This window comes from Phascolarctos cinereus, unplaced genomic scaffold (assembly GCF_003287225.1).
Source record: "Phascolarctos cinereus isolate Bilbo 61053 unplaced genomic scaffold, phaCin_HiC Scaffold_5;HRSCAF=322, whole genome shotgun sequence".
NCBI lineage: Eukaryota > Metazoa > Chordata > Mammalia > Diprotodontia > Phascolarctidae > Phascolarctos > Phascolarctos cinereus.
In genome coordinates this window covers 4,006,587-4,033,230 of record NW_027555958.1, presented here as the reverse complement: position 1 = coordinate 4,033,230, position 26,644 = coordinate 4,006,587, and the positions used below count along the sequence as shown (strand labels likewise).

The 26,644-nt window shown below is 57.3% G+C and overlaps 1 protein-coding gene across 3 annotated transcripts in view; it reads right to left on the bottom strand.

Moving 5' to 3' along the window:
* Positions 1–26,644, bottom strand: part of HDAC4 (histone deacetylase 4) — a 290,128-nt gene that overhangs the window by 23,010 nt on the left and 240,474 nt on the right. For 2 of the 3 annotated variants that reach the window (XM_078154602.1, XM_078154604.1), the window contains 7 exons: positions 24,468–24,588; positions 20,760–20,806; positions 15,054–15,161; positions 13,455–13,510; positions 11,682–11,769; positions 9,433–9,552; positions 6,834–6,931 (listed from right to left, as the gene is read on the bottom strand). In XM_078154602.1, the coding sequence (XP_078010728.1) occupies positions 6,834–6,931; positions 9,433–9,552; positions 11,682–11,769; positions 13,455–13,510; positions 15,054–15,161; positions 20,760–20,806; positions 24,468–24,588 (638 nt within the window). The remainder of the gene's footprint in view (positions 1–6,833; positions 6,932–9,432; positions 9,553–11,681; positions 11,770–13,454; positions 13,511–15,053; positions 15,162–20,759; positions 20,807–24,467; positions 24,589–26,644) is intronic. The other variant, XM_078154603.1, reaches the window with a different exon arrangement.

Sequence of the window (26,644 nt, the reverse complement as noted above, 5' to 3'; positions counted from 1 at the left end):
TCCTTTCTAAAGCATCTATTTCTAGGCCATTACAAGTGGGGGTTTGACGCCTTTTGAAGCCCTTGAATCCGGACGTCCCTGACAGGACATTTGTACTTTGGCATTTGCTTTTCCTAAGCAGTTGGCAGGAATGGAGGCTGGTGGCCCAGGAGGCAATATTTCCCACCCTTTCATCCATGGAGTAGATGTCTTCAAGAACATGAGTCTGAAAGGATCAGAAACCACCAGAAACACTCTGGGGACGAACACATGTGGCTTCCGAGCACATGAAATGTGACCAGTCATAGCACTGGGCAGTCTTCTCCACGTGCGATCCGCCCCAGGCGGGTTTGGGTCCTTCTGAGGCTCGGGGGCAGAAACAGCAGGTGGGCTCGCAAAGGACCATCCTAGGGGACCTCTGCTTTTAAACCTGGCCCAGCTGCACTGAGGGATGATGCTCCAAGCTTGGTCCATGAGCGGCAGGAACGCTCCCTAGGAGCTGCTGCAGTGCATTCACAGGGCCCCCCGATGGGACGTCTTCCCCACCCCTCCCGTGCCCATATGGTTTTCTCATTTTGGTCTGAGGAAGTCCCCCAGAAGAATCTCCCTCTGCCACCAGGGGCCTGTCCCCGGGGTCAGCCAGCCACGGGGGCCCAGCCGCTGGCCAGTCTGCCTCCCTTCTGGGTGCACGTTCTCAAAAGATTTTGAGACCCCTGGAACTGAGTCTGCTTTGACCAATCTGCGTGTGGTCTGCCTCCTGGCAGAATGAAAGCTACCGGAGGGCAGGGATTGTCTCTGCAGTTTCAGGACGACTTGCTACAGTGCGGCTCAGATGGATGGAGAGAGAGAGGCACAGAGGAGATGTGGCTGCATGGATGAAGGAGAGATGAGTACTAGATGCTAGCCGGACAGATGGAGATCAGGAGAAGAGATAAACAGGTGAACAGACAGAGAGAGGAGAGATGGATGGGTGTCTCAATGACGTGAGAAGAACAGAAAAGGGAGGAGTTGTCCACAGGAACATGCCAAGCCAGCAGACTGTCTCCTGCTTCCTCAGGTCTCCACTGCTCCCCGCACTGGGAGTCTGATACTGTTGGCTTCCAATGGCATTCCGACTTGTCCAGGAGTCATCCTCCTCCCTCCAGCTGCTCCATCCAGGTAGGGGGGGACCCCGACCCCCCCGAGGCCGAAGGCGTCTCCTCCACAAAGGGCTCGAGAGGCGGTGGCTGGTTATGTCTCCGCTTTGAAGTGCTGCAGAGTTATTCACTATGAGCCTGAGAGAAACTGCTAAGATCATCATTTCCCTGAGCGATTACCATGAGAGGCACTAATAACTCAGCCTGCCGTGTGGCGTCCCTCCAAAGCCAATCGAAACAAAGTGGGAGATACGGTGCACGTGTGCACGTGTGTGCATGTGTGTGCGCGCATACCCTGGCCCGACAGAACAGACCATCAGGAAGGCGGGGCAGCTGGACACACACACACACACACGTTCCGCCTGCTCTAGATGAAGAGGTTTGGGCCCCGCTACCCACCAACCACCGTAATTCCAAGTGTTTGCCCAAAGCCCAGACAGCTTGGAGGGATGCTGGTGCCAGACACCATGCTGAGCTTCTCTTCTGTGCCAGCCACAAGCCTTCTGGTGTGACCAGCAAGTCTCCGCCCTGGCTCAGCTCGCCCACAGTCACCACTGGGCCGGGGAAGTCCAAGACACTTAGACCGGGAAGACAAAGGGACAGACGGAGGATCCTGCAAACCCTGGGTGGGAAGAGGGCCCTGCTCGCTTGTGCTCCAAGCTGGCGCCCCTGGATCAGAGTGGCCGGAGGGCCCAGAGGGGGCAGGGATCTCCTGCGGTGATGATGGTGATAACAGGGTCAGGTCTGGCCTGGGGGACTTGCCTACCAGAGGAGAAAGCCCCTTTAGCAGGGCTGGAGCAAGCCTCTTCACCTTGGAGAGAACACACGGGTAAGGGTCTCACCCGCTCCACCCTCCCACGACCAGTCTGTCTCAGAGGCAGTACTTGAACCCAGATCTTCCTGACTCCAGTCGCTATGGGGGGCACCTCTCACAACAACCAGACACCATCATCTCACACTGACCCAGGCAGAGGGGACCTCACTTGGCCCTCCCAACAGCCTCGCTACTATTCCCCCCTCAGAGATGGGCCTTTGAGGATTTTACAGTTGAGCCAGGAGGCAGAAGGCAGTCACTGGGATTTACTGAGGAGGAATGCGACACGGTCAGTCTGGCCTGGGGTGTGGGGAGATGCAGGGTGGGGGCAGAGTCAGAGGAGAGGAGGGGGTGCAGGAAGGCGGACTCTGTGGCAGGAGAGGGTAGTCCGGGCGTGAGCCTGGGGGATGGTCATAGGAAGTTCAGAGAGCAGGTGGCCTTGAGGGAAAGGTAACGGGATCAGTTTTGGAGAGTTTGGTTTGGAGATGTCTACAGGATGCCCAATTGGAGACGCCAGCTTCAGGCCAGCACGGGGCATGGGGCTGGGCAAGGTGATCAGCGTCATTCGTGGAGACGCTAACGGAACCCACAGGAGTTGGTGAGACTGCGAAGGACAGAGCCTGAGGGACACCCACGGTCAGTGAGAGGGGCCTGAAAGAAGATCCAGGAAAGGAGACAGGGGAGCAGCAGTCAGAGGCAGGAGGAGAACCAGGAGAGAGGCTCGTCCCTGGGATCTTGAGACAAGAGTGACCCACAGTGTCCAAGGCTCCAGGGAGGGCGAGGAGGGGAGGCTCTGGCCAGCAGGAGATCCCTGGGCAGTCTGGGCTGAAGCCGGACCGTAAGGGGTGAAGAGAGGAGAGGAAGGGGATGAGAGACAGGCCCTGGCCCAGCAGCCACGTATGTGTGTGTGGATGGAAACGTGGTGCGTGGCGCATGGCCCGTGGGGCGCTCTGGGCGGCAGCCCCAAGCCCACTGGACGGAGCCATCTCGTTTTGTGCTCGGCTCTTTCTAGGCTGATTTCGGGGCAGCAGAGAAGGCGGCCTCCAGACATTTCCTGCATGATCTTCTGGTGAGGTCTGGCCCTGGGTCGCGCTCTCCTAAGCTCATCATGACAAAGCCTGCTCTCCACATCTTCTCCGAGGATATTCCTTGAAGCAGCAGGTGGCCTCGGGCACCCTGTGCCAGCCGCCGATCAAAAGAACCTCTCCAACATTTAGAACAAACACTGAATCCTCCCCATCCGACCCCTGCAGGCCAACAACTGAACCCTCCCTCATAACACCAGAGCACTGGCACTGCATGCCTCACTACACACCCACGGGCCACCACCTTCGTGCCACTCAGGAGAGAGATGTTTCCATGGAAGTGCCCCCTGAGCCCCACCCTTGCCCTGTCCCAAAGAGCCTCAATTCAGCTGCCTGATTTCAGTTCAGAATCAAGAAAAACAGAAATGCCCCAGTCCCCTGGGGCAACAGACAGGTGCCGTCTGAAGCCTCTGCGAAGTGCCCCTGCTGCTTTCCTCCTCTCTTCTGCCATGGGCTCTCAGCAAGTCACCATCATGCCCTTCGCCTCGGTTTCCCCTTGTGTAGTTTAAATTAGCTGGCTGCTAAGTTCCCTTTCAGCTCTGAAGCCAAGGCCCCATTGCGATAGCATGTCGCTCTCTCTAGGAAGCTATCTGGACTTCATGACATTTCACGGTTGGTCCTTGCCCTTCTCAGAAAATGGTAATAATGAAGATACGAGTCTTCCCATGGAAAACCTGGATCGATAACCAAAGGCTGCTTGGAGGACCCGCGGTCAAAGACGCTGGCTCACCCAGAGTCACCGGCCACCATGTCTCAAGGTCGTGTTCCACGGAGGTCAGTGGGACTCCGCTGCCTCTGCACCACTCACCCGAATGTAGGGCAGGGCTCTCGTTGGGCAGCGGCCGGGTAGAGGAAGGGGTTAACTGAGCCGGCTCCCAGCTCAAAGCCTTCCCTTGCGGTCCCTCCGTAAACTTCAAAGTCTCCCTGTTCGGCGTCAGGGCTGGTTCAAATTAGAGCCCCCCGCTCTCGGCTGTGAGCTTCCATGGTCCTGGGGAAAGTGCCACAGCCTCTGGATTTCATTAGCGCCCACACTCTTATCTTTGCTTCATCGCGGGCCTGATCCCCTGCAAATGCAACATGGCAGGCAACGGGCCTGCGTAACAAGGTGCAGCCTTGAAGGCCCGCGCCGTCTCCAGGGGCTCACAAAGAGGGGGGAAAAAGCAGAAGAAAGGGAGAAAAAGGGATATGTGAGCCCCTCTCTCCACGGCCATAAATTGGGAACATCAAAGCCCCATCTTACATTGAAATCAATAAAAACCTAGGACGATTTTCCTTTCTAAACAGGCCGCTGGAGCTTTGATAAGCTTGCTTGAGATGGTGGCATCGCAGACAGACTTGGCAGGAGATTAAAACACAATTTCTGGAGGTCCACGGGGAAGGACAGCGCTCCCGAGAGGGACTGATGGAGCCGGGGTGCCGCCAATGCCGGTGCTGATGCCGCTATGGGGGAGGGGGGTACGCCCGACGATCCCACCCAATGAAACCCACCGGGCACAAAGCCGTGCCCATGACTGTGCCGCCTCCATGGAAGAGATGGGGCTGGCTCTCCTCACTGTGAACCATGGAAAGAGCTCTGGGTTCGCCATCTGAATCCAGCTGTGGCTCCCAAGGCCTCCACAGGCTCTGCTGAGTGAAGGTGTCCAGAAGCACAGAGTTTGGGGGGTAAGGTCATCCAATCTGCACCCCTGTTTTTACAGATGAGGACAAGTGGCCTGCCTGAGGCTGCACAGGGAATAAGGAGGAAGGTACTTGTTGGCTCCCAAGTCTGAGGCCCCGAGTTCAAATCCCACTTGAGCTGCTTACAGCCTCTGGGCAACTTTGGACAGGTCACTCAGGGTCTCTTTCCTCATCTGTACAATGAATGACTGGACTCAATGTCCTCTAAGGCTTCCTCCATCTTGAGATCTGGGATCTCACGGTCCTAAGCAGCACAGGTAGGATTCAAACCCAGATCCTTTGGCCCCACAGTCTTCGGGTCCCTTCAGGCTCTTGGGCTGCCATCCAACGATGTCTTATAGAAGTGGCCGTTCAGAGAGATGGAGTCAATCAGTTTTGGGTTAACTCCAGGCTGCAGAAACACTATCCCAAGGAGTCAGCGTTGGAGTCTTTGAGCCACTTGTTATTATCATCGCTTTTAAAGACTTGGAGAGCTGAGCGTTCTCAGCCTGGGGGAGGAACAAATCAAGCAGCGTTGCCCCGATTTTCAGATGTCAGTCACTGCTCTGGGGAGTGGGTCCCTATTCAAGCTATGTCCAGAGACAGCCCGAGGCCCATCCCATCTGGTCAAGAGCCAGGGGAAAGAGAAAGGCCCTCTGGCTGCCAAGAAACCCTGCCTACTTCTGCCTGGCCATGCTTCCAGGGGCTGGGCCCCTCGCCAACACACTGACTCTGAGGGTCACTCCGCTGGTCAGTGTCTGAGGCTGGCTTAGAACTCGGACCTCCTGACTCTAGGGCCAGCACTCTGCACCCCAGGTCCCAGGGCCCCCTCCGGGCCATGAGGGCCTGAAATGGGCTATTCTCTACACTGTGGTTTATGTACGGCCGGCCTTCGTACACCCTGGCTGAGTGACCTCTCAGCGGCCCGGCACCTCCTCCCTCTTCCACGGTGCCCAAATCTCGCAAGGGGCCGTCCTCACAAAAATCTTGCGGACTCATCTAAATCTGATAAGTTATGACCAGCAACCTTTGACCTAAGAGGGCACTGAGGCCCAGGGAAGCCGCGTGTCCTGCCCGGGTCCCCAGCGAGGCCCTGGCCCTGGGCCATACAGAGAGGATCCCGCGGGAATGGTGGCTCTCTGCATATCTGAGCTGGCCCCCCACCCAGAAAGGAGGAGAGGGGTGGCCTGAAGGGGGGCCAGATGATGAGAGGAGGTGGGAGGCCCCAGGACAGAGACAGTCCCAAGGGGCGTCCCCAATCTGTCCTCATTTACCTAGCACTCCTAACTCCCTGTGCTCACACGCTGGTGCCAATGGCCCAGGTGATAAAGACTGGGGCCAGAAGCACTGACAAAGACCCAGAGAGGAGGGCCTTTCTCTGGTGCGATCACCAAGCACTCTGGGAAAAGTTGGGGCACAGAGCCGGAAGGCCCAGGTTCAAATCCTGCCTCTGCGAGTCCCCGTCTGTCACCAAGGTGAGACCTCCTCAGGCCTCCCACCATGCAGAGCTGCCCACCAAGCAATAGCCCCTCCTTTTCCAGAGGACAAGGGACCTGTCCAAGGTCATGCAGACTATCAGAGTCAGCATGTAAGCCCACGTCCTGCCTCCAAATCCAGGGTCGTGAACCCCAGTGCACAAGAGGAGAGACTGGAGCAGCCAATCTCTGTGACCTCTCTCAGCTCTGATGGACCTAGAGCCCTGAATGCACAGTAACTCAGTTTACCCATCTGTGGAATGACCCTATTCTGCGTCTCTCATCAGTGTTAGAAAAATCCTGCGTCTGGCAAAAAGCGGGAGAGAAAGTTAACGTTGGGCTGGTTTTGAGATGCATGAGCGTGCGTCCCAGAGGAGCTGAATGCTTGCGACGTCTCACAAAAACAAAAAGATCCATGTGCCCCCCGGGAGACCTGGGACAGAGCATGTGGCCCTGGCCTCGGGCAGGAGAGGAAGAGAGATGCAGACCCACTTCGACACGGCCCCGTGTGCATGCGCGTGGCTGGGCCAGGCGTGTTTCCAACACCCAAACGACGATGAAGACAATCAACATGGCTGACCACCAATGGATGTCATGATGGCAGACACAAGAACGTGTCCTCCCGAGGGTGGAGGGAAGATCCAGGCCACAGGCAGACAGACTCAGCACAAGGAATCCGGAAGCTTACCTGAAGGCAGTCAGATATTCTGTATCTCCCATGGGTGGGTCCAAGCCACCAGTAAACGCCATGTTCACATTGAAGCCGACCCCAGGTCCTGTGCCAACCTAGGATGAGGAACGAGAAAGACAACAGTTCAATGACGGAGCTATCGATGCGACTGCTGCTCTTTTTAAGACATTTCCAGTGTCTCGTGTGCCTAGCAGGCGCATAAGCAGAGGCCAGAAATCAGATCTCTCAGCTTTCTGTTGGCTGCATCTTGGGCACCACCGTGACGCCAGTGCCAGGGGCTCAAGGTGGAAGTGGGCCAATGGTGACTGCTGCTTGTCTCACGCTGTGCCCTGGGGGCCTGGCACTCCCGTAGGGGCCCCATGAGAAATCTTCTAAGGTCCTGACACCAGCCCTTGATGAAATCACACAGGGTAGGAGCAAGAAACGTCTTCAGTGGGAAGCCCGGCTTCCCTGCCTGCTTCCCCCCAGAATTTCCCTGCCCTCAGCCCCGTTCCCTCATCCTGGGGACATTTCCGATTCACAGCCTCCCTGGTTTCCCAAAGGTCCTTCGGTCTGAATGACACCTTGGGCCGCTCTGACACAGGCTTTCTATGTGTACCCCGGCAGACGCCTGGCCACACAGAGTTATGGGCTCCCAGTGGGACAGGGTTGGGCAGGTCCCTGGGGAGTGGGGGTGGGGGGGCGTCCTTTATTCTGCTAGGATGTCCTGGCTCTGTGCCTTCTGTGGGAGAATCCCACCTGAAACCCAGTTGACGAGATGGGATTTATCACCTTCATTCCACCCACTGCCTCCCATTGCCATGTTTTGTTCAAAGGGGGAACACCCTCTGCTGGTGGGCAGCCGGCGGGGGCCGCTGTAGACCCTGGACAGGCCACCGCAGACCAACGGTCCTTCCGGCCCCCCAGCTGGTGGGCATCCCCTCTCTAGAGGGCGCTGGGGGGAGGGGATGTAACACAGCCGTGAACACTCTGGGGTGGGGGGGCAGGAGAGCCTCCCCTGCCTGCACGCTTTCCTTTGGCTGATTCTCCAGGACTGGCATTTGTGCTTGGGACAAAAATAAAGGGCTCATGGGAGACCGAGTCAGGCTCACGCACCCGGCAGATGCCAGCGTTTCCAACTCCGCTCGTCTCTTAGGATTCCTGGATTCCTCCAAAGCTCAGCTCAAGCCACGGGGGCCAGAGACCATGTACTGAGTCTGGGTCAGGGTGGAGGCTCCAAGGTGGGGCCTGCCAGTTCTATGTGGGTGGCATGAGGGGGGGCATTACTTCATGCCTCCATGGATGCAGTGGAGCACCGGGCTTGGAGTCAGCAAGACCCGAGTTCAACTGCTGCCTCAGACCCTCACTAGCTGGGTGATTCTGGGCAAATCACTTGACTACTGTCTGGCTCAGTTACCTCATTAGTAAAACACAGATAACAACAGCACAAATCTCATAAGCTTGTTTTAAACACTAAATGAGATATCTGTTAAACATTTAGCATGTGCCTGTCACAAAGTAGGTACAAAATAATCCTCCCTCCCTTTCTTCCTCTCTTTCCCTCCTTTCTTTCCTTCCTTCTTCTCTTTCTCCCTTCTTTCCTTCCTTCCTTCCTTCCTTCCTTCCTTCCTTCCTTCCTTCCTTCCTTCCTTCCTTCCTTCCTTCCTTCCTTCCTTCTTTCTTTCCTCCCTCCCTCCCTCCTTTCCTTCTTTCCTCCCTCCTCTCCCTTCCTCTCTTTCTCCCTTCTTTCCTTCTTCTCTCCCTTCCTTCCTTCTTTCCTTCCTCCTTCCCTCCCTCCTTTCCTTCCTTCCTCCCTCCCTCCTCTCCCTTCCTCTCTCCCTTCCTTCCTCCCTCCTTTCCTTCTTTCCTCCCTTCCTCTTTCTCTCCCTCTTTCATCCGTATAATAAGGGAGGCTGGACCACAGACAGCCTCTAAGATTCTTTCCAATTCTGAACACATACATATACGCATACGTGTTGTCTCTCCTCATAGAATGGAAACTCCGTGAGGGCAGGGTCTGTTTCATTTTTGTCTCTGCATCTTCAGGGCCAAGCACGGGCACAGGCCACTAGGCATTGAATACATGCGCGCTGATTGAGTGACTGAGAAAGACCACATAAAGGTCAACACAAAAAAATTCAAGGAGCATTTATTAAGCCCCTACTATGTGCAGGACACTACAGTACTGGGTCCTACTCTGCTAGGACCCTATGACAAATTTAAAATAGAAAGCTCATGACTGACACATTTTAAAGTCGCCTCTCTACCTGGGAAAGCCTAGACCTAAATAAAAGTAAGCTCAGACATTCAACTAGTACTCCTTGAGCACCTACTGTATGCCAGACAGCTTTAGACTCCGGGTGCACAAAGACAAAGACAAAAATTATCCTTCCTCTCAGGGAGTTTACATTCTTCTGGGAGAAACAGACCCCATGTACACGATCCATCCGTCCACCAAGCATTCCCTCAGCCGATAGGCGCTGGAGGTAAGACGCCCCAGCCTCCACATAAATCCCCCATGGCTCTGCGTCTGGGCTTGTCAGAGGCCCGGCCCCCCAGAGCTGCGGTCCACACTGGCTTCTGCCTGTGGCCAGGGCTCAGCCCAGCCCCCGCTCACCTCGTCAGGGGCTCCACTGCCAGGGAAGAAGTTGCCATCGTCATAGCGATGCAGTGAGATGTACAGCACGCTGGGGTCACTATAGAAGGCCTGCTGGGTACCATTGCCGTGATGCACATCCTGAGGCAGACAACGGGACGGAGGTCAGTGCCCCGATCGCAGCTGTTCATCCAGGAGAACCTGGCGGCTTCTCAAACCCTCACCCCACCCCCAAATCCTCCCCATGCTGAGGGGTAACCTGCCTGCCTCAGCAGAACAGGAGCACCTGCCGGGGGGTGGGGCGCAGGCACTAAGGGCGTGTCAGAGGCGGGGCTGGTTCCTGGAGCCTCCAAAAGCCCAAAATCTCCATGGCAGAAGGAGCCGAGCTGCCCTCTGGCTCAGCCATCCCTCCTCCCGGCCCAGCGGCCCAGTCGATCCCCTCGTCCCTTCCCTCCCATCTCCTGCTGTGATCACAGGAGGCCCCTGGGGAGCGGGAGCCGTGGGATGGGGAGGAGCCTCCCAGGGGTTCAGACATATTCTGCATGTTTCTTACTCTTATTTAAAAATAAATACAATTGTGGTCCTTGGAAGAAAAGCGGAGTAAGTCTGCTCAAAGACTGAAGAAAAGAACCAAGGCCTTTCGCAACTTAATCCTGGTGACTCCCATTGAGCGATATCCTGTTAAGTGGCCCCTGGGCGCATGAAAGCCCAGACGGACAGGCCCCAAGTGCAGGAGGCTTAACAGCCGTGGCTGTCCTCTGGTGACAGCCTGGCGTGTGTGCGGGACACGGAGCTGGACGGCTCTTTCACTCTCTGTGTGACCGGCAGCCTGGTGCTCAGTTTCCTCATCTGCATGGGCCGGCCTCCTCTGAGGCCCAGGACCCGACGTCTGGGATCCAGGAAGGCCTGAGTTCAAATCTCACCTCTGGCACTTAGTGCTGGGACATTAAAGAGTCAGACATTATGACTGGAGCTTCCATGGCCTTGGCAAGCTTTCCCCTCCCAATCCTCCTAGAACAGCCGGAGACGCGTCACACAGCTCTCATCGACACTCATCGACAGCATTGGAAATGAGGCCCAGGGCCCATGATGGCGGGTGGGGGATCCCTGCGAGCTGGCTGGCTTCCCACTGATCCTCATCAAAATGTCTGCCACGTTTGGGGGCCGCTCTTCGTGGCCAGGTGAGTGGGAACCCCCGCACAAGCACTTGGGAGGGACTTGGATGCCCCCGGAGCAGGGCTGAGTCCACAGGTCGATCGAGGCCTCGTGTAGGCAGAGGAGCCAAGTCGAAATGAGCAATGGCAGCGGCTGGCCAGTTAAGACCAATTAAGGTCCCCGGAGACCCCGGTGCTCATGGAAGTAAGACCCCATGGCCCCAGGAGCGCCGGCGCCAACCCGCCACAGCTCTGGGGTGGAAGGGTGCATGTGGTCCTGGGCAAAGCAGGGCGTGTCCGTCTCTGCAGCTGAATCCGCGCTGTGAGGGGCTGGTGACCAGCCCCCTAGGGGCCCTGGGTCTGGTGGGCCAGCACCCAGTTTTCTCAGCCAGAGCCCGTACATGGACCATCTCCAGGCACTAAGCGCAGAGCAGGGACGCGTGGCAGACACGTGGGGGAAACAGAGGGAAGGCAGCATTAGAAAGACGCCCTTCGGGCCAAGATGGAGGCGTGCATCTGGTAAGAACCACAGGGAGCCGGACAGGCCAAGCTCCCGGTTGTCTGTCTAAGGCCTCGGACGCGGAGATCTCCGAGCAGGCATAGTAGATGAAACCAGAAGCGGAGGCAGGAGCTTGAGCCCGTCGTTCCAAGCTAACACGCCAGGGGCCTTCCTGAGCCACCACCCCCACCCCCCAAGCACCCACGCCCTCGGGGCCGCAGGCCTGCAGGAGTGAGACGCTCTCTCTCCGTCACACCGGCCACGGCTCCTGGGAACGTCCACCACGGTCTGGGCTGCCCCACACGTCACCTTCTCTGGGTGTCCTGTCTTCACCTCTCTCTGTGCCTGCTGCTTCCCCCAACAGAATCTAAGCTCCCCGACCGCAGGCGCCTTGATTTCTAACTTTGTGCCCTGGAGGCACTTAGTAGGTGCTTAAGAGACCCCTGCAGAGACTCAAGTTGAATCAGGACCTCGCTCCCTCCTGTGCCTTCCTTAGCTACTTCTTCCCTGCAAGCTAAGATTCCTGGGCAACAATGCTGGGAAGGAACGTGTCCTCCAAAATCGAAGCTCGGCTCCCCTCTGGGGGCGGAATGCTGGCCCATCTTTCCTTCACTCACCCAGTCCACAATGAGGATCTTGTTCACATTCAGCCTCTGCTGGAGCAGCTTGGCAGCGATCGCCACAGAGTTAAAGTAGCAGAACCCCCTGGGAAAAGAAGCAGGAGAAAGGGAGAGAGAGCAGGGAGTCAGGCAGGGGACCCCCAGGAGGAGGAGGAGGATGTCAGAGTCAGGGCAACATGGTCACCACTACCAGCGTCCCGGGTGGCGCTGAGCCCTGGGCCAGGTGCCAGGCCCTGCCTCCCAAGCAGCCCCGGGGGGCACCTGCTTCAAAAGCTGAGGTTAAACCCTGAACTGGAACATGCAAACCAGCCCGCCCCGCCCTGTGTCCCTGTACGTGTGTCAGAGCTCCTCTTCCCAAAAAGGGAACATCGACATTGGTGAGAAGCTTCCCTCTCCCATCACCGAGCCTTTGCACGGGCTGGCCCCCATGCCTCACTTCCACTTCTTCCAGTTCCTTAGTTCCTTGAAGCAGCCCTTTCCTTGGAAAGCTTTTGCTGCTCCACCCCTCCTGACGCTGCCCCCAACACCCCTCCTTCTCCTCTGATAAGGTTTTCTTTATATACAAACAAGGGCATGTTGTCTTCCTGACAGAACAGAACCTCCCCCTCTACAGCCCGTTAGGACCACTGGGTCTGGGCTGGCCAGGCACAACCTGGGGGGGGGGTGTCATGGCCCGTTTCCTCCATGATCAATGCCAGCTTTGGGTCTAGGGAGTTCTGGGCCCCGTCCTGCTCTCCAGGGAGGACTCGAGGGGACATTAAGTCCCTCCTGGACCCCCCAACAACCCTGGGGGGCACGCCAGAGCATTTGCATCTCCCATGACCTGGGTAAGTGACTTGACTCAGGGTAGCAGCCAGGGAGGACCCGAGGCCAGAGAGGTCACTGGGCTTCCTCCCAGCCCCTCCTAGGAAGTGGCTAAAGCCGGGCCCACCGCCCCTTTCCTTCCTCTCTTAATTAGAGTCGTCTTTACTTGTGCCCCCAGACCCTCTCAGCACCTCGAGGACAGCTGGTCACCGAGGGGGAGGGGCTATCCCAATTCTGTTTTGGTGTTCTCAGCGCCCAGCAACATGCCAGCACACAGCAGGTGCTTAATAACTTCTAGTAGACTGAATCAAGCTGTTGTGCCGCTGTACAGAGGATGAGACCCTCTGCTGCAGACCTGGACCAGAACCTGGGAGATGGGTCTCCCCCCACAACTTCCCGGAGATACAAGAAGCAGGCTGTGGGGGAGGGGCAGGGAGAGGGAAGCGACCCCATTGTGCTTGGGCTGATTTCTCAAGCCCGGCCCAGTCCGCAGCAGGCATCCAGGCTGACTGCCCAGGTCAGCTCAAGAGATGCCACCGTGTCTGGGGTGGCAGGGGCATTAGGGGCCGTCTGCCCAGCCCCCTCACTTTCTGATTGGGATGCAGACGCCCAGGGAGGCGAGGTGATGTTGAGCGAGGGACAAGTGGGATTGGCACCCAGGGCCCCAGGCTTCTAATTCATTTCCAGCAGCATTTCAATGACCTTTTCCCATCTCACCTTGGCATTCCCTTTGTGTCTATTTCTGGGGGTCTCCTCTGACCTCTTAACTATTCCTTTCTAATTCTGTCCCCGTCTCTGCCCCCACCACCCACGACCAAGAGATCTCTACCTGTCCACCATCAGTGAGTGCAAGAGAACAGAGGAACTGCAGGGGAGCAGCGTGTGGTGCCCACCCTCTGAGGCTGGACCCAACATGGAGCCAAGGCCACCACAGCTGGAACTGGGACGGACGATGCCGGTACTCACATGGGGGTGCTCTCCTCTGCGTGGTGGCCGGGGGGCCGGACGACAGCAAAGCCATTCTGCAAACCAGAACAGAGCAGAGAGCCGTCAGAAGGGGGGACCCAGAGTGCCTACGTAACTAGTCTGGGTGTGGTTAGCGCCGAAGTCCCGCCTCGTCCAGGGGCTGATTACACTCACAAGAGTTCACCGGCCTCAGGCCAACATCAGCGGGATCCATGCTGTAGAGGCCTGGGCTCTTGGAAGGGTTTACGTGTGCATGCATGTGGGTGTCCATGCGTGCATGTGTGTGTACATGCGTGCATGTGTGTGAGTATGTAAGGGTATACACTGAATATGTATGTTTGTGTATGTAGGTGAGTGAATATGTGTATGTGTAAATGTCTGAGTGTGTATTCATGCATGTCTGTGAGTGAATACAGGCATGCATGAGTGAAAATGTAACTGTGCACATGTACAAATGTTGATATGTACATGCATGTGTATGCATATGTGTGAGTGAATATGTGCATGTGTGCGTCTATGTGTTCATACAGGTGCGTACGAATGTGTGTGAATGTGGCTGTGTAGGTGTGTGCATCGTGAGTATGTTTGTGTATGTGTGTGAGTGAATATGTGCATGCGAGCACATGTTTGCAGGTGTGTGCATGTGTGAATGAAAATATGTGTAAGTGTGCACGTATAAATGTTGATGTGTGTGCACATGTGTGTATGTAGATCAGGTGTGTACATATATGTGCATGTTTATGTTTCGTGCATGCGTGAGTGAAAACTTGCACGATAACATGCATATATGTTTGTGCATGTGTGCATTGTGTATGTGTTTGGGCATGCATGGGTGAATATGTGTATGTGTAGGTATGTGCATGTGAGTATGTATGTGTGTGTAGGTATGTGAGTGAATACATGCACGAGAACATGTATATATGTTTGTGCACACGTGTGCATGCATGAGCTGATGTGTGCACGCATGCGTGTGTAAATGTCTATGTGCATATGTGTGTTACACACGCATGTGGGCGTGAGTGTGGCTGGGGGATGGCAGAGCTTGCCCAAGTTGTTCTGGACCTTTCTGTTCCACCCAAACCACCTTTAAGCTGGAGCCCATTGGCAGAGAAGCCCACGTGCCCATGGGGACGGCCCCTTCTTTAACAAACGGCCCTCCCTGGCCTGTTTCTCTTTCTTGCCCAGAGACCTCGCTCCCTCAGAGGCCGCAGGGCGACCTGGGAGGGGCAGCTGAGGGGCCGGGAGCTCTCGGGGGAGAGGAGGCCCCCTCCCGCTCCGGCTCTGCCCTTTAGCTTCAGGCGGCCAAGAGGCCTTCCCCACCAGCACAGTTGGTTTCCATAGGTGAGACTCATTCCTTTGTCAGCTAGACTGCAAGCTCCCTGAGGGCAGAGACCTGCCTCACTTCTCTCAGTGGCACCAAACCTGGAAGGCGGGTCCTTGATCCGAGTGGAAGAATGGCTGGGTCCGGCGAGAAGGGGCACAGGCTGGACACAGGCCATGTGGCCAGAGTCAAGCATCCTCCCCACCCCTGGAGCTGAGGAAGCAGCCCGGCACTGCGGGACTGGGGAGCTGTCTACCCCTGCCCACGCTCCCACCAACCTTCAGCTCTCCGGTGGCCACCTTGAAGACCAGCTCCACCACGCAGCCCACAGCCAGGCGGGCAGCTCCGGAGGAATGCACCTCATTCCAGATGGTGTCACTGTCCACCTGCAGAGACAGAACACAGCAGGTCCTCAGGTGAATGCACCTCGGATGACCACCACCACATCACCGTAAGAAGCCGCAGCAGAAGCCGCCCCCTCCAAAAGCGTGCTCCTGCCTCCCCACCTGCTGAGGCCGACGTGGCCCCTCACCGGGGCCCCTCTGCCGGTGAGGTCCCCTCCAGGGCCCTGCATGTGACACGAGGCCGGGACTTGGGGGATGCCTGTATGACTGCATGCTGTCTCCCCAACAGAAGGGCCTTGAGGGCAGGGCTTGCTGTTGCTTTTCTTTGGACCCCCCCAAGTTGGCACCGTGCCTGACACACAGTAGGTGCTTAATAAATGTTTCCTGCCAGCCCAGCACTGGCCACCTTCTCCTTTCTCCCGCAGGGATTTGGCCCCGTGTCTTCATCCTACTCTTGGGTGCACGTCTTCTCTGTTCCCCCTAGCGTGGAGCAGCATGTCTTCTGACACGCATTCATAGAGCATCTCCTGTGTGCCGGGTTCTGGGCCCAGCCCTGGAGAGGCAAAGCCCAGAAGGAAATGGGCTCTGCCTTTGCGGAGTGTTCGCTCATCCTCAGATGCTCAAGAAATGCCTCCAGCGCCCATTCGCACTGACCCAGCCTGGCGCACAGTAGGTGCTTCATTGTGGCTGTCTTCTCTGCCCCCTCCCCTGTTCTTTGTACAGAGAGAGGCTTGCTGATTAGGAAGGGGGAGGGCTGCCGCTGGAAATAAAAGGGAGGGAAAAACAAAGGAGATGGATGATTTGAACAAAAAAGGAAAGAAGAAAACCAGGAAGAGACCATTTTTTTCTTTCCATTTGTTTTTCACTGGCATAAGGCCTTCTCCTAATGCAGACTGGTGCCCACTCAGAAGCCAAGAGTCTCTGACAGCGGCCCGATACTGATACCAGCCCAGGGTCACGAGGCTGGACACGGCAGAGTCTTGAACCCAAGCCTCCCTGATGCGGAGGCCCACACTCCAGCCATTGGGCCCGACCATCTCGCTAGGGCGTTGTCTATCTCTGTGCAGATGCCAACAGTACCCAAGTGCTTCTAACTCAAGGCCAAAGGCTCAAGGGGGCGGGAACGTCAGGAGTACTTCTTCCTGCAGAAATGCTGTTCTTGCCTCCGTGAGGGCCATGGTCAGAGGGTGCAGGCCTGGCCCTCGGGTCTTCCTGACAGCCTGACTGCTGGCCAGGCATGGACTGGATTCTGGAGGAGAGGGCACTCAGCAAACTCCCGATTTTCCAGCATCCAAGCTCACATCCATCCACATGCAATCCACCGAGGTAAGGTTTTCTTGCCAGGCTATCTCCTTGGCCAAGGGCCACTACATCATGTGTACCTGCAGACATCTCCAGGGCTTGCTTGTGGCCGCACTGGTAAATGCTGGTTGGCACAGAGGGAGAGAGGACCAGGGCTCTTTGGGAAAGAACCCTGAGGAAAGGCCAGAGCAGCAGAGGGGTCCACGGGAGAACAAGAGAAAACATGGCGGTCTCCTCTGACCCACAGGCAGGAGCAGAGACCTTGGGGCGGAGCTGGTGGTGTGTGGCGGCATGGGTCTGCCCGAAGGGAGCCCCAGGTGGACCATGAGTTCCGAGTCTCTCCTGGCACCACAGAGGCAGCCTCAGTGGGAGGCAGGGCTCACTCCCTCAGAGGGCTTCCACGTGTCCAAAGCGCACTCTGTTCAAGGAGGTTGAGTGAGAGCACTGAAGGCTGCCATGACCACAGGAGCACTAGCCTTTGTGGCCCGGGGTTCACTCTCTAACCAAGGGGCCTTCCCCTCCGTTGTGATGCGCAGTCCGGACCGAGAGGAGGAAGGGTCACTCTCACTGAGGCTCCAGACGGCCCAGAGGAATCACCTAGCTGGGGACGTGCCACCCAGTGTGGGGCAAGTGTGGGAGGTGCTGGCAGCCGAGGTGGGGGTGCTGCTCGGGCCAGGCCCCTCATTTGGTACAGAAGGACCAGGCCTAGATGATTAACCCAGGTAACACTGCTGGCAAGCAGAGTGGCTACAATTCAAACCCAGGGCCTCTGAATCCCAAGCAGTCTGTCTCTAGACTTTCACCGGAGACGAAGCCCAGTGCCTGACCCTTGGAGGAAAACATGCGTACGCACAGAGTTACATGCATACACAACCACACACGTATACATACTCATGCACACACATCCAGACACCCATGCACACAGCCACGCTCACAATATACATGCACACACACAGATACATATACACACACACAGATGCCCCCACATCCCTATACATACACCCACACTCACATACACGCACACATTCATACTGACGCACTCACACACGCACCCATCCATATACGTACACCCATACCCACACGTGTGCACACGCCACACTTACAACACAGACAACACCCATACACACCCAGTCACACACATTTGTACTCATACATATGCGCGCACACACACGCACACACACAGAGCCACCTCACACCTGGGAATCCCCAGGACCCACAAACATTAACACTGGCTCTGGGAGTAGGGGGAGGAGCGGCCAGGATAATGACCGCCAAGACTGCTGGAGCCCAGGCCGGGCTCAGGCCGCTTCACGACTTGCCCAACGCTCCCTCCACTAGGATCTCCCTGGTGATGTTCAGATGGAGGCCCAGGGGTGTGGCTGCTGAGTCTTGGGGGCGCTGTGGCAGGTGAGCCCCTGCCTCCCGATATCAGACAAAAATCTCTGTTGGCGCTCGGCACGGGGCCCGCGGTCAGTGCCTGCCATCGTTGGCTCTTCTGTCCAGTGCTTGGTCCCCTGTGCCATCCAGCTCCCACCATCAAAAAGAGCCTCATTTGGGGGCTGAGGCCATGGGTTCGAATCCCACCCATGTGACTTGGCGCTCCATTTCCCTGGGCCTCAGTTTCTTACTCTAAAATGGGCGGCTTGACCTTGACGGTCCTCAAGGTCCCTCCCAGCCCCAAACCTGTGATTCTGTGATCTGTGAATCCCATCACAAGACCTGCAGCTGATGGCCAGCTCTGCCCACGTGGCCTCAAGAAAGCCACTTCACTTCCCCAAGCCTCCGTTTTCTCATCTGTAAAATGGGACACCCTCTGCTCTTTCTCTGTAGGAAGGAGCCGGGTGTCAAGTACCCAGGTACGGAGAGAGTACAGAATCCCTCTGGCACAGACTGGCCGTGGGATCCTGGTGCCTCCCTCAACCTCTGGGCGACTGCAGGGAAGGTGCTGACCTGCAGTGGTGGAGGTATGCTCCTCACCTGGGAGTTCCTTGGACCCTGGACGGTGCTGGTCCAGACTTGGTCCTCCATCTCTTCCTGCTACTGTTTCATAAAAGGCCTGAGTTCCAGACCCACCTCTGACCCACATTACATGCGAACTGTGGTCACAGAACCATGAGTCTCTCATTGCTCTGGGCCATTGTCAAGAAATGCAAACCTGCCCTGGTGGAGAGACTTCCCATGGGAGTTCCTGACGGTCCCTACCCCTGAACGTTTATTACTGCTGTGACTGACATCAATATAGAGGGTCCCATGTGCAGCACTGAAGGCATTTAAAAGCTAAACCACCACCAAGACCCCCAAATGCCCATTCGGAAAAGTGGTCTTCTGATTCCTGCCCTGTTGTTATAGATCTGGCCCCTGTGCCTTGGTTTACCTGCTGTACCCCTTACTGACACTCAGTTTTCATTTGCAAATTGGACGTGTGGCTTTGCATGTTCCCTTCCCACCCGTAGCATAGATGCAAACCTTTTCAGGTCTGGCCAGAAATGCCCTGAAGTAAGAGGCTGCAGCTGCACATCCAGGGACCCAGCCATCCCCCGCTCCTCTGGGTGCTTGGTGGCAGAATGAGGGACGGCCATTTGGGCTCTTTTTGATGGGGTAATTTTCAAAGCAGCGATTTTGTCAAGGCTCAGGAAGAAAACAATTTTGTCTCATTTCCCTAAAACAATCCAGACGTGTGGCTGCAGCCTCCCCATCTATAATTACGCCTCCCGCTCCCACCCCGCGAGCTCTGCTGCACAATGTGTCTTCTCGTTGGCGCACGTGGACCAGGGCAGCTGCCCTTTCCAGGAGGAAGGCGGGGAAGGTCCCCCAGTAGGCGAAGACGAGGTGAGGTGGGGGACCGTCCAGGGTGCTGACGATGGCTGGAGGGATGGATGGATGGATGTGGGCTGGGGGGACAGTCCAGGGCAGACTCAGACCGTGACGCTGGCGCTGACGTACGGATGGATATATGCACATGAGGTGGGGGGACAGTCCAGGGCAGACTCAGAATGTGATGCTGGCGATGACAATGGTTGGAGGGATGGATGGATGGATGGATGTGGGCTGGGGGGACAGTCCAGGGCAGACTCAGACTGTGATGCTGGCGCTGATGTACGGATGGATGGATGGATGTGAGGTGGGGGGGAGGCTGTCCAGCCAGACTCAGACCGTGATGCTGGTGCTGATGCATGGACAGATGAACATGAGGTGGGGGACCGTCCAGCCAGAACTCAGACTGTGATGCTGGCGCTGATGCATGGACAGATGGACGTGAGGTGGGGATCGTCCAGCCAGAACTCAGACCGTGATGCTGGTGCTGATGCATGGATGGATGGACGTGAGGTGGGGGGGAGGCTGTCTAGCCAGAACTCAGACCGTGATGCTGGCGCTGATGTATGGATGGATGGACGTGAGGTGGGGGGGAGGCCGTCCAGCCAGAACTCAGACTGTGATGCTGGTGCTGATGCATGGATGGATGGACGTGAGGTGGGGGGGTGGCTGTCCAGCCAGAACTCAGACCGTGATGCTGGCGCTGATGCATGGACGGTTGGACGTGAGGTGGGGGACTGTCCAGCCAGAACTCAGACCGTGATGCTGGTGCTGATGCATGGATGGATGGACGTGAGGTAGGGGGGAGGCTGTCCAGCCAGAACTCAGACCGTGATGCTGGCGCTGATGTATGGATGGATGGACGTTAGGTGGGGGGGGAGGCCGTCCAGCCAGAACTCAGACCGTGATGCTGGTGCTGATGCATGGATGGATAGACGTAGGCACTGGGAACTGCTTTTTTGTTTTCACACCATCACCCCCACGCCCAGCCCCAAGCTGCTTACGGAGCTTCCCGGATTTGCCGCTGAGACACTCCCCCCATTCTGCTTTCAGGACATGGCAGGGTCCACAGATGCCACTGTATGTGAAATACTCGTCACCTGTCATTGAATCAGTCAATACTCCTGTGGCAAGGGGGACAGAGAGCCTGCCCTAGCGTCACAAAGGCCTACTTCTGACCCGACCTGGCTGTGTGAGCCGGGGCCACCCTTAGGCTACTCTCTCAGGTAAGAAATCATGCCTCCACGGGTAGAGCATTCACCCTGGAAGCTCCTCGTGCTAATGAAAGCAATCCATCAGCCGGCCTTCACTGAGCCCCTACTACGTGCAGGAGCTGCGTCAGGGGTGGGCTACGAGGGGAAGGAAGCCCCTGCTGCTCAAAGGCGCGGGGAGCCCACCCCTCCCTCGCTGGGCCAGCCCCCACTGGGGGGGAACATCTGGCAGCCATTCGCCCTCCCCAGAGGAGGCCGCCACCGGCCGAGAGAACAAGCAGGGCATTCTTGAGACATCAAAGAAAACACTTACGCCAACGCCGCCACAAGGGAGCCTGACGAACATGGACGTTAAGGAACCTGCGGGAAACAAGAGGAGCCAGTGAGCGGCAGGTCGAGGGGCCTCCCCACCCCCGTGAGGAGCCGCGAGCCCACTCGGGCCCGCAGCGGGAGACTGGGCAGGCCGGGGGAGGGGCTCTAGGACCCGTGTCGGGGCGGGTTCCTGGCCAGGGACGGTCATGGTCCGTCAGCGGGCAGAGCCCTTTGTCCATCTGCGGCCGCATCCTTCCGCCACCTTCCTTTCTGAAGGACCTGTCCTGGGAGCTGCTGCACCTCTGGTCCAACCAGACCCTGACCACGCTGCCCTTAACCATGGTGGGTCCTGCCCCATGAGCCCGACGCCTCTCTGGGCAGCGGGCCTCTCAGCTCACTAATATGAAGGCCCATTGGGAGACGCCTTCTGCCAGGGCGGGAGTGACGGCCCCTGCAGGAAGGCCCATCTGTCTGGATGCTCTACCCACCCAGACAAGGAGTGACCAGAAATAGGAAAAATAAGGCTTTTGTCTGAAATGAAGACAGATGTGAAAAGCAGCGTCTCCCAGCCCAGCCACAGGACGACGGAGTCGGGCTGTCGAGGGGAGGGCCTGGCTGGAGGGCCGAGGCTGTGGCCGGCCTCCCCTGACTGTGGGCCCACTGACCCACAGGGCCACCTGCCCCTGGCTTGGCGGCACCAAACACATTCAGGGAAGGAAGTGCCATCCATCTGGACCCAGACAGACGGGCAGACCGGCCCCGAGACATACAACTCATTCACAAGCTTGTGGGAAAGACTTCCCTGGTCAGTCAGTGAGCATTTGTGAAGTCCTTCCCATGGGCCAGGCAGGGGAACCTTCCCGGAATGCCGAGAACCCTTGGGCACCTAGAACCCCAGGTCAGTGGTCCCCCACATTTAATGCCTGCTACATGCAAACTGAAAACAAGCCAAAGGAAATTGGGGGACAGGTCGGGGGGAGAGGCAGAGGAAGAAGAAGAAAACTCGTCACTATCATCACTGCTAGCCTTCACACCATGTTTTAGGTCTACCGAGGGCTTCCCAAACACAACCTCATCTGATCCTCACAACCCCCGGGGACAGGGGGCAGGAGGGGGCCAGTTATTATTATCCTCATTTTGCAGATGAGGAAATCCATGGCCCAACAGCTAGGAAGTGTCTGTGTCAGAATTTGAACTCAGATCTTCCTGACTCTGAGCCCAGGGCTCTGTGCCCAATGGCGCCCCTTGCCACCAACCTAGCACTGTGTGTGAAGTGTGAGGGAGGGCAGGATCCAGCTCCTGGACCCTTGGGTGCCTCCAGAGCACCAGGACCAAGGGCTGCAGCCCCTTTACTCCAGGGAAGAGCTCCCCAGGGCTCTTCTGTGGGACCCAGGCCGGCAAAAGGAGGGAGGACGCTGGCTGCATCTACCAGTGGGACCTGCGCTGCCCGGGACACGGCGGCCTCTGGGGTCCTCTGCTGTCTTGGTCACTGTCCTCCGGATTTGGCTGTGGGCCTGCTCCAGGGGCAGTGGGGGACGATGGGAAGTGTCTGGGTTAAACTGAGCCTTACCCGGGTGACCCTGGGCTGCTGTTATCCCTCCCTCTGGGTCTCAGAGGGGCTCGGTGACCCTCCTGGCCTAGGCTGGGCTCCCAGGACCCTGGTCTGGGGCAGGACCACAGGCTCCCCTGGCTTCCAGGTCTTCCTGCGCCTGGCACAGTACCTGATGCACAGCAGGCATTTAATGGGTGCTTATTAACCCACTGACCCAGGCAGTGGGCTAGGCTGTTCCGCCTCTCAGTGACACGGTCATCGTTATTAACAGCAGAGAGGCGGCAAGAACAGGAAGGTCTCCAATCCAGCAAGCACTGGGTTTCCTTCCTGCATGACACCTCCTGACAGTGTGATCCTGGGTGAGTCACTTCCCTCCTGAGTACCCCAGGCCACCCCCTAAGGCTCTGAGCTGGGGGAGGGCGGCTCCTCACTGGGCAGCGCCCGCTCGGGGAAAGCGGAGATACCAAGGTTCCAGCCTCCCTGCCCAGCATCAAACAATTCAGTAGTTCAGTGGCTGGAAACATTTCACAGATTCTGCTGAATATGAAAGCAGCTGACCAGGAAAGGCAAACAGTGGTGGTGATAATGATGATAATGGGAGGAAGAGGAGTGGGAAGGGGAGGGGAGGGGGAGGAGGGAGGGAGAAGGAGAGGGAGAGGAGGAGAAGAGGGAGGGAGAGGAGGGGAGGGAAGCAGGGAAGGAGAAGGAAGGGGAGGACGGAGGGAGAGGAGGGAGGGAAGCAGGGCACATCCGTCACAGCCCTTTACAAGCATCAGTGGTGGCAGAGGCAGAGTTTTCTGCTGTAGCCACAGCCTCTCCAAAGCTGACAGAGGGAGAGCGGCCCAGGGCGCTGGAGTCGTCCCCCAGGCAGGCCCGAACAGAAGGAGGACAGCAGCAGTTTCTGGGAGCACCTCGCGGGTGCTGCTGACTTCAATGAATTTCAGATAATTTGGCTCATTCATTCTCTGCCCAGCAAAGATCATGACTAAATAATGCTGGAAGCTGGACCAATGCTTTCACTGGGGCACTAGAACCCAAGAGATGAGTTTAGGGGGTACAGCAGATAGGACAAAGGCCTTGGAGGCAGGAAGTCTCGAGTTCGAATCTTATCTCAGAGACTTACAGTGTGACCCTGGGCAGGTTACTTAACCTCTGTCTGCCTCAGTTTCTACCTGTAAAATGGGTACAGCAGCAGTTCCCTCATAGGGCAGCTGTTGCGAGGACCACATGAGGTAACCCATGGAAGGTGCGCTGTGAACGTCACAACGTTCCGTCCATCCTAGCTGCTCCTTCTTACTATTTGTGCACGCTCACTCTGAAGGCCTGCACCTGATTACCCTCTCGGAGGTGCCATCAGGAGCTCCAGACTGCTCCCACCTGGCACTCGGTGGGCCGCACCAGGGTCTGAGCCTCGCCCCTGCCCCCATTCATGGGGCCCAGTGCCCAGATGCCCTGACTCCGGGTTCATTCTTTAACCAGCTGGCAGTTCAGCAGACAGAGTGCTGGGCCAGAGTCAGGAGGAGCTGTGTGACCCTCAGTCTGCCTCAGTTTCCTTCAGTATAAAATGGGAACACTGACAGCCTCTACCTCCCAGGGCTGCGACGCTCAAGTGAGTGGCTCGGTAAAGTGCTTAGCGCAGCGCCTGGCACACAGCAGGCACTAGATAATGGCAGCTGTCATGCCTGTGGTCCTTGTCCCTTGTTTACACAGACAACCCAAACCTTATCATGAGCAAGCCTCTTTCGAAAACAGTTATAAGAACCTCTCCCCCAACCGGGAAAAACAAGATCTAAGAGAGAACGGCAGGCAGCCCCAAGCCTGAGCTGGGTTGGGAGGATAGATATGGGGGTGGGGGGGCAGAGGGGGAGGCAGGATGATGGGAGGCCCTGGTGGGAGAAGGGGCTGCAGGGCCCCCCTCCCTCCCTCATTCCTCGGGGTCAGCGACAGGGAGCTCATTCCTGCTCAGGGCCTCCTACACTGGACCCGCCCTCGTGGCTCAGGCCCAAGCCAATGGTGACCCGGCTTCCTCCAGTCCGCCTAAAGAACGGGCAGTCTGTCCAGAGGCGAGCAGCTTCACAGCCCTGCCTCGTGGGACCCGCGGGCATAAGCGAGCGCAATGTTGGAGCTGCCCAGGGATGAGCATCCTGCAATAAATACCTAGAAGTTTCTTACTGTCCAATTTCTGTCTGTTCAGGGGGTTGGTGCCGTACAGCAGGGCGTGGGCCTCCGAGTGGACTGTCTGCAGCTCCTCCAGCGTGGCCTTCCGTCCCCGAATGCACTGGAAAGGAGCAGAAAGGGGGAGGGGGAAGACCTTGAGCACTGTCCGCTAACAGAAGCCCACCCATAACCCGGGAATGAGCAAGCCCCAGGGCCATGGCTCTCCCGTCTCAGCTAACTTCTCATGACAGACCACCGTCAAAGCTCGATGACTCGGGCCATCATTAGATGCCCCAAAGCTCGCTTGGTGTAGACCTCCCAGGCCCACAGGGGCTCCAGGAGGAATTCCCCCGAGGGTTCCGGACCCTGCTATGTGTCAGGGCTGAGTGACTTGCTCACGGCCACCCACAGCCCTGTCTGGCATTCCAGCGCAGGCAAAGGGCCATCTTCCCCCTGCACCCACATACAGCTGCTTTCCTCTCCTGGAAGGCACAGAAGGACCGTGAACCTTGGAGCTAACTGGAAACCAGCTTTAGCTCACAGTCTGTCTGTGTGTCCAGAACTTCGCAGCATCAGCTTTTCCCAGGGGAGATTCCAGAAAGAAGCTGAGCCCTGCTTGCTTCTGGCTGACCCAGAAGTAACCGGCCCCCTGCTCCTCCCACACGCGAGCCGTTTGTTCTCAGATGTCATTCACCAAAGGGGCGCCCGACGGGACACAGACCCTGGAGAAAACGAGGCCTCCCCATTGTGGGCAGAGAAATCCACGGGGCCCTAATGAGGTTGTTCCTGGTGTGGGCCTGGGCATCTAAAGGCCACGCACCCACTATGCCTCCCTGGCACCGGTGGCCTCTCTCTGTGTGGGAATTCCAATTCCACAATGCGGAGAACTGGGGAGCAGCCCAGCCGACCATGGCAGGACACATGGGAGCACTGGCTCTTCACTGGTGGTGGCGGTGGTCAGTTGTTTCAGTAGGGTTGGACTCTCCATGAACTCATCTGAGGTTTTCTTGGCAGAGATATTGGGGTGGTCTGCCATGTCCTTCTCTAGCTTGTTTTACAGAAGAGGAAACTGAGGCAAACAGGGCGAAGTGACTTTCCCAGGGTCGCACAGCTGGTAAGTGTCTGAGGCTAGATTTGAACTCACAAAGGGGTATCTTTCTGAATCCAGGCCCAGTGCTCTAACCATTGGGCAACCTAGCCGCCCACCACTGACACTCCTAGCATGACCAGAGGCATGAAACCAGGGAGATGGCCTGTTTGGCTTCTGAGGTCCCCCTAGATTTGTGATACTGGGATCCCTCTCTGGGTCTCAGTTTCCTCATCTGTAAAATGAGAAAGCTTGTCTCAAAGGCCTCTGAGGTTCCCCTCACCTCAAGCTCTAGATCCATGAACCCAGAAGCCCATGTACGGCACAGATTCTCTCAGACTGATGTGGGGCCCCAAAGGGTTGCGGCAGTGCTGGTGGGTACAGGGAACTGTCTGCACGTGAGGAAGGCAGACAGGAGACGAGTGTCACGACCAACGCTGGAGTCACGGGTTCTTTTCCCCAGCAGGGGTGAGAAAGCGGGCGCGAAGTCAGAAGGCCTGGGTCCGAATGCCAGTGTGGGTCACTTGCAGCCTCCTGACATCTGCCACACGCTCCGTAAGATGAGGACTGTGTCCAGGCCCAAGCCTGGGCTCCTTGAGGCCTGGGCTGCAGATGTGTGCACTGCTCCCAAAAGGACAACAGAAAAAGGGAATCTAAAACGCTGCTGTCTGCCTCTGAAGGCTGACTACTCCTCATGCCCTGGGGTGCTCAGGAAGGCAGAGGCCATGCGCTGGGAGCCTGATGCCACCCCTGGGAAGGGAAGGACAAGCAGCGTGGGGAGCGAGGGGGAGACTCGGTGCCGGCCCCCAAGGAGGCCATGGTGAGTCACCGGGAGCCGACGTCCAGCTAGGGCTGCCCCTAGCACCAAACACGCATAGAGGGACCAGGGCAGACAGGCCTGAACTGAGCTCTGAGGGGAGGACACCTCTGCCTCGGGGAAGCGGTTAGCTTGGATCTGGATTCTGTTCAATGGCAGAGAAGCTCGCATTTGTCCCAAGCGGCCAAGGCTGAGTGGACAATGAACTGTTCCAGATGGAAGGGACCTCAGAGGTCACTTGCCCTGACCCCTTATCTTACAGAGGAGGAAACT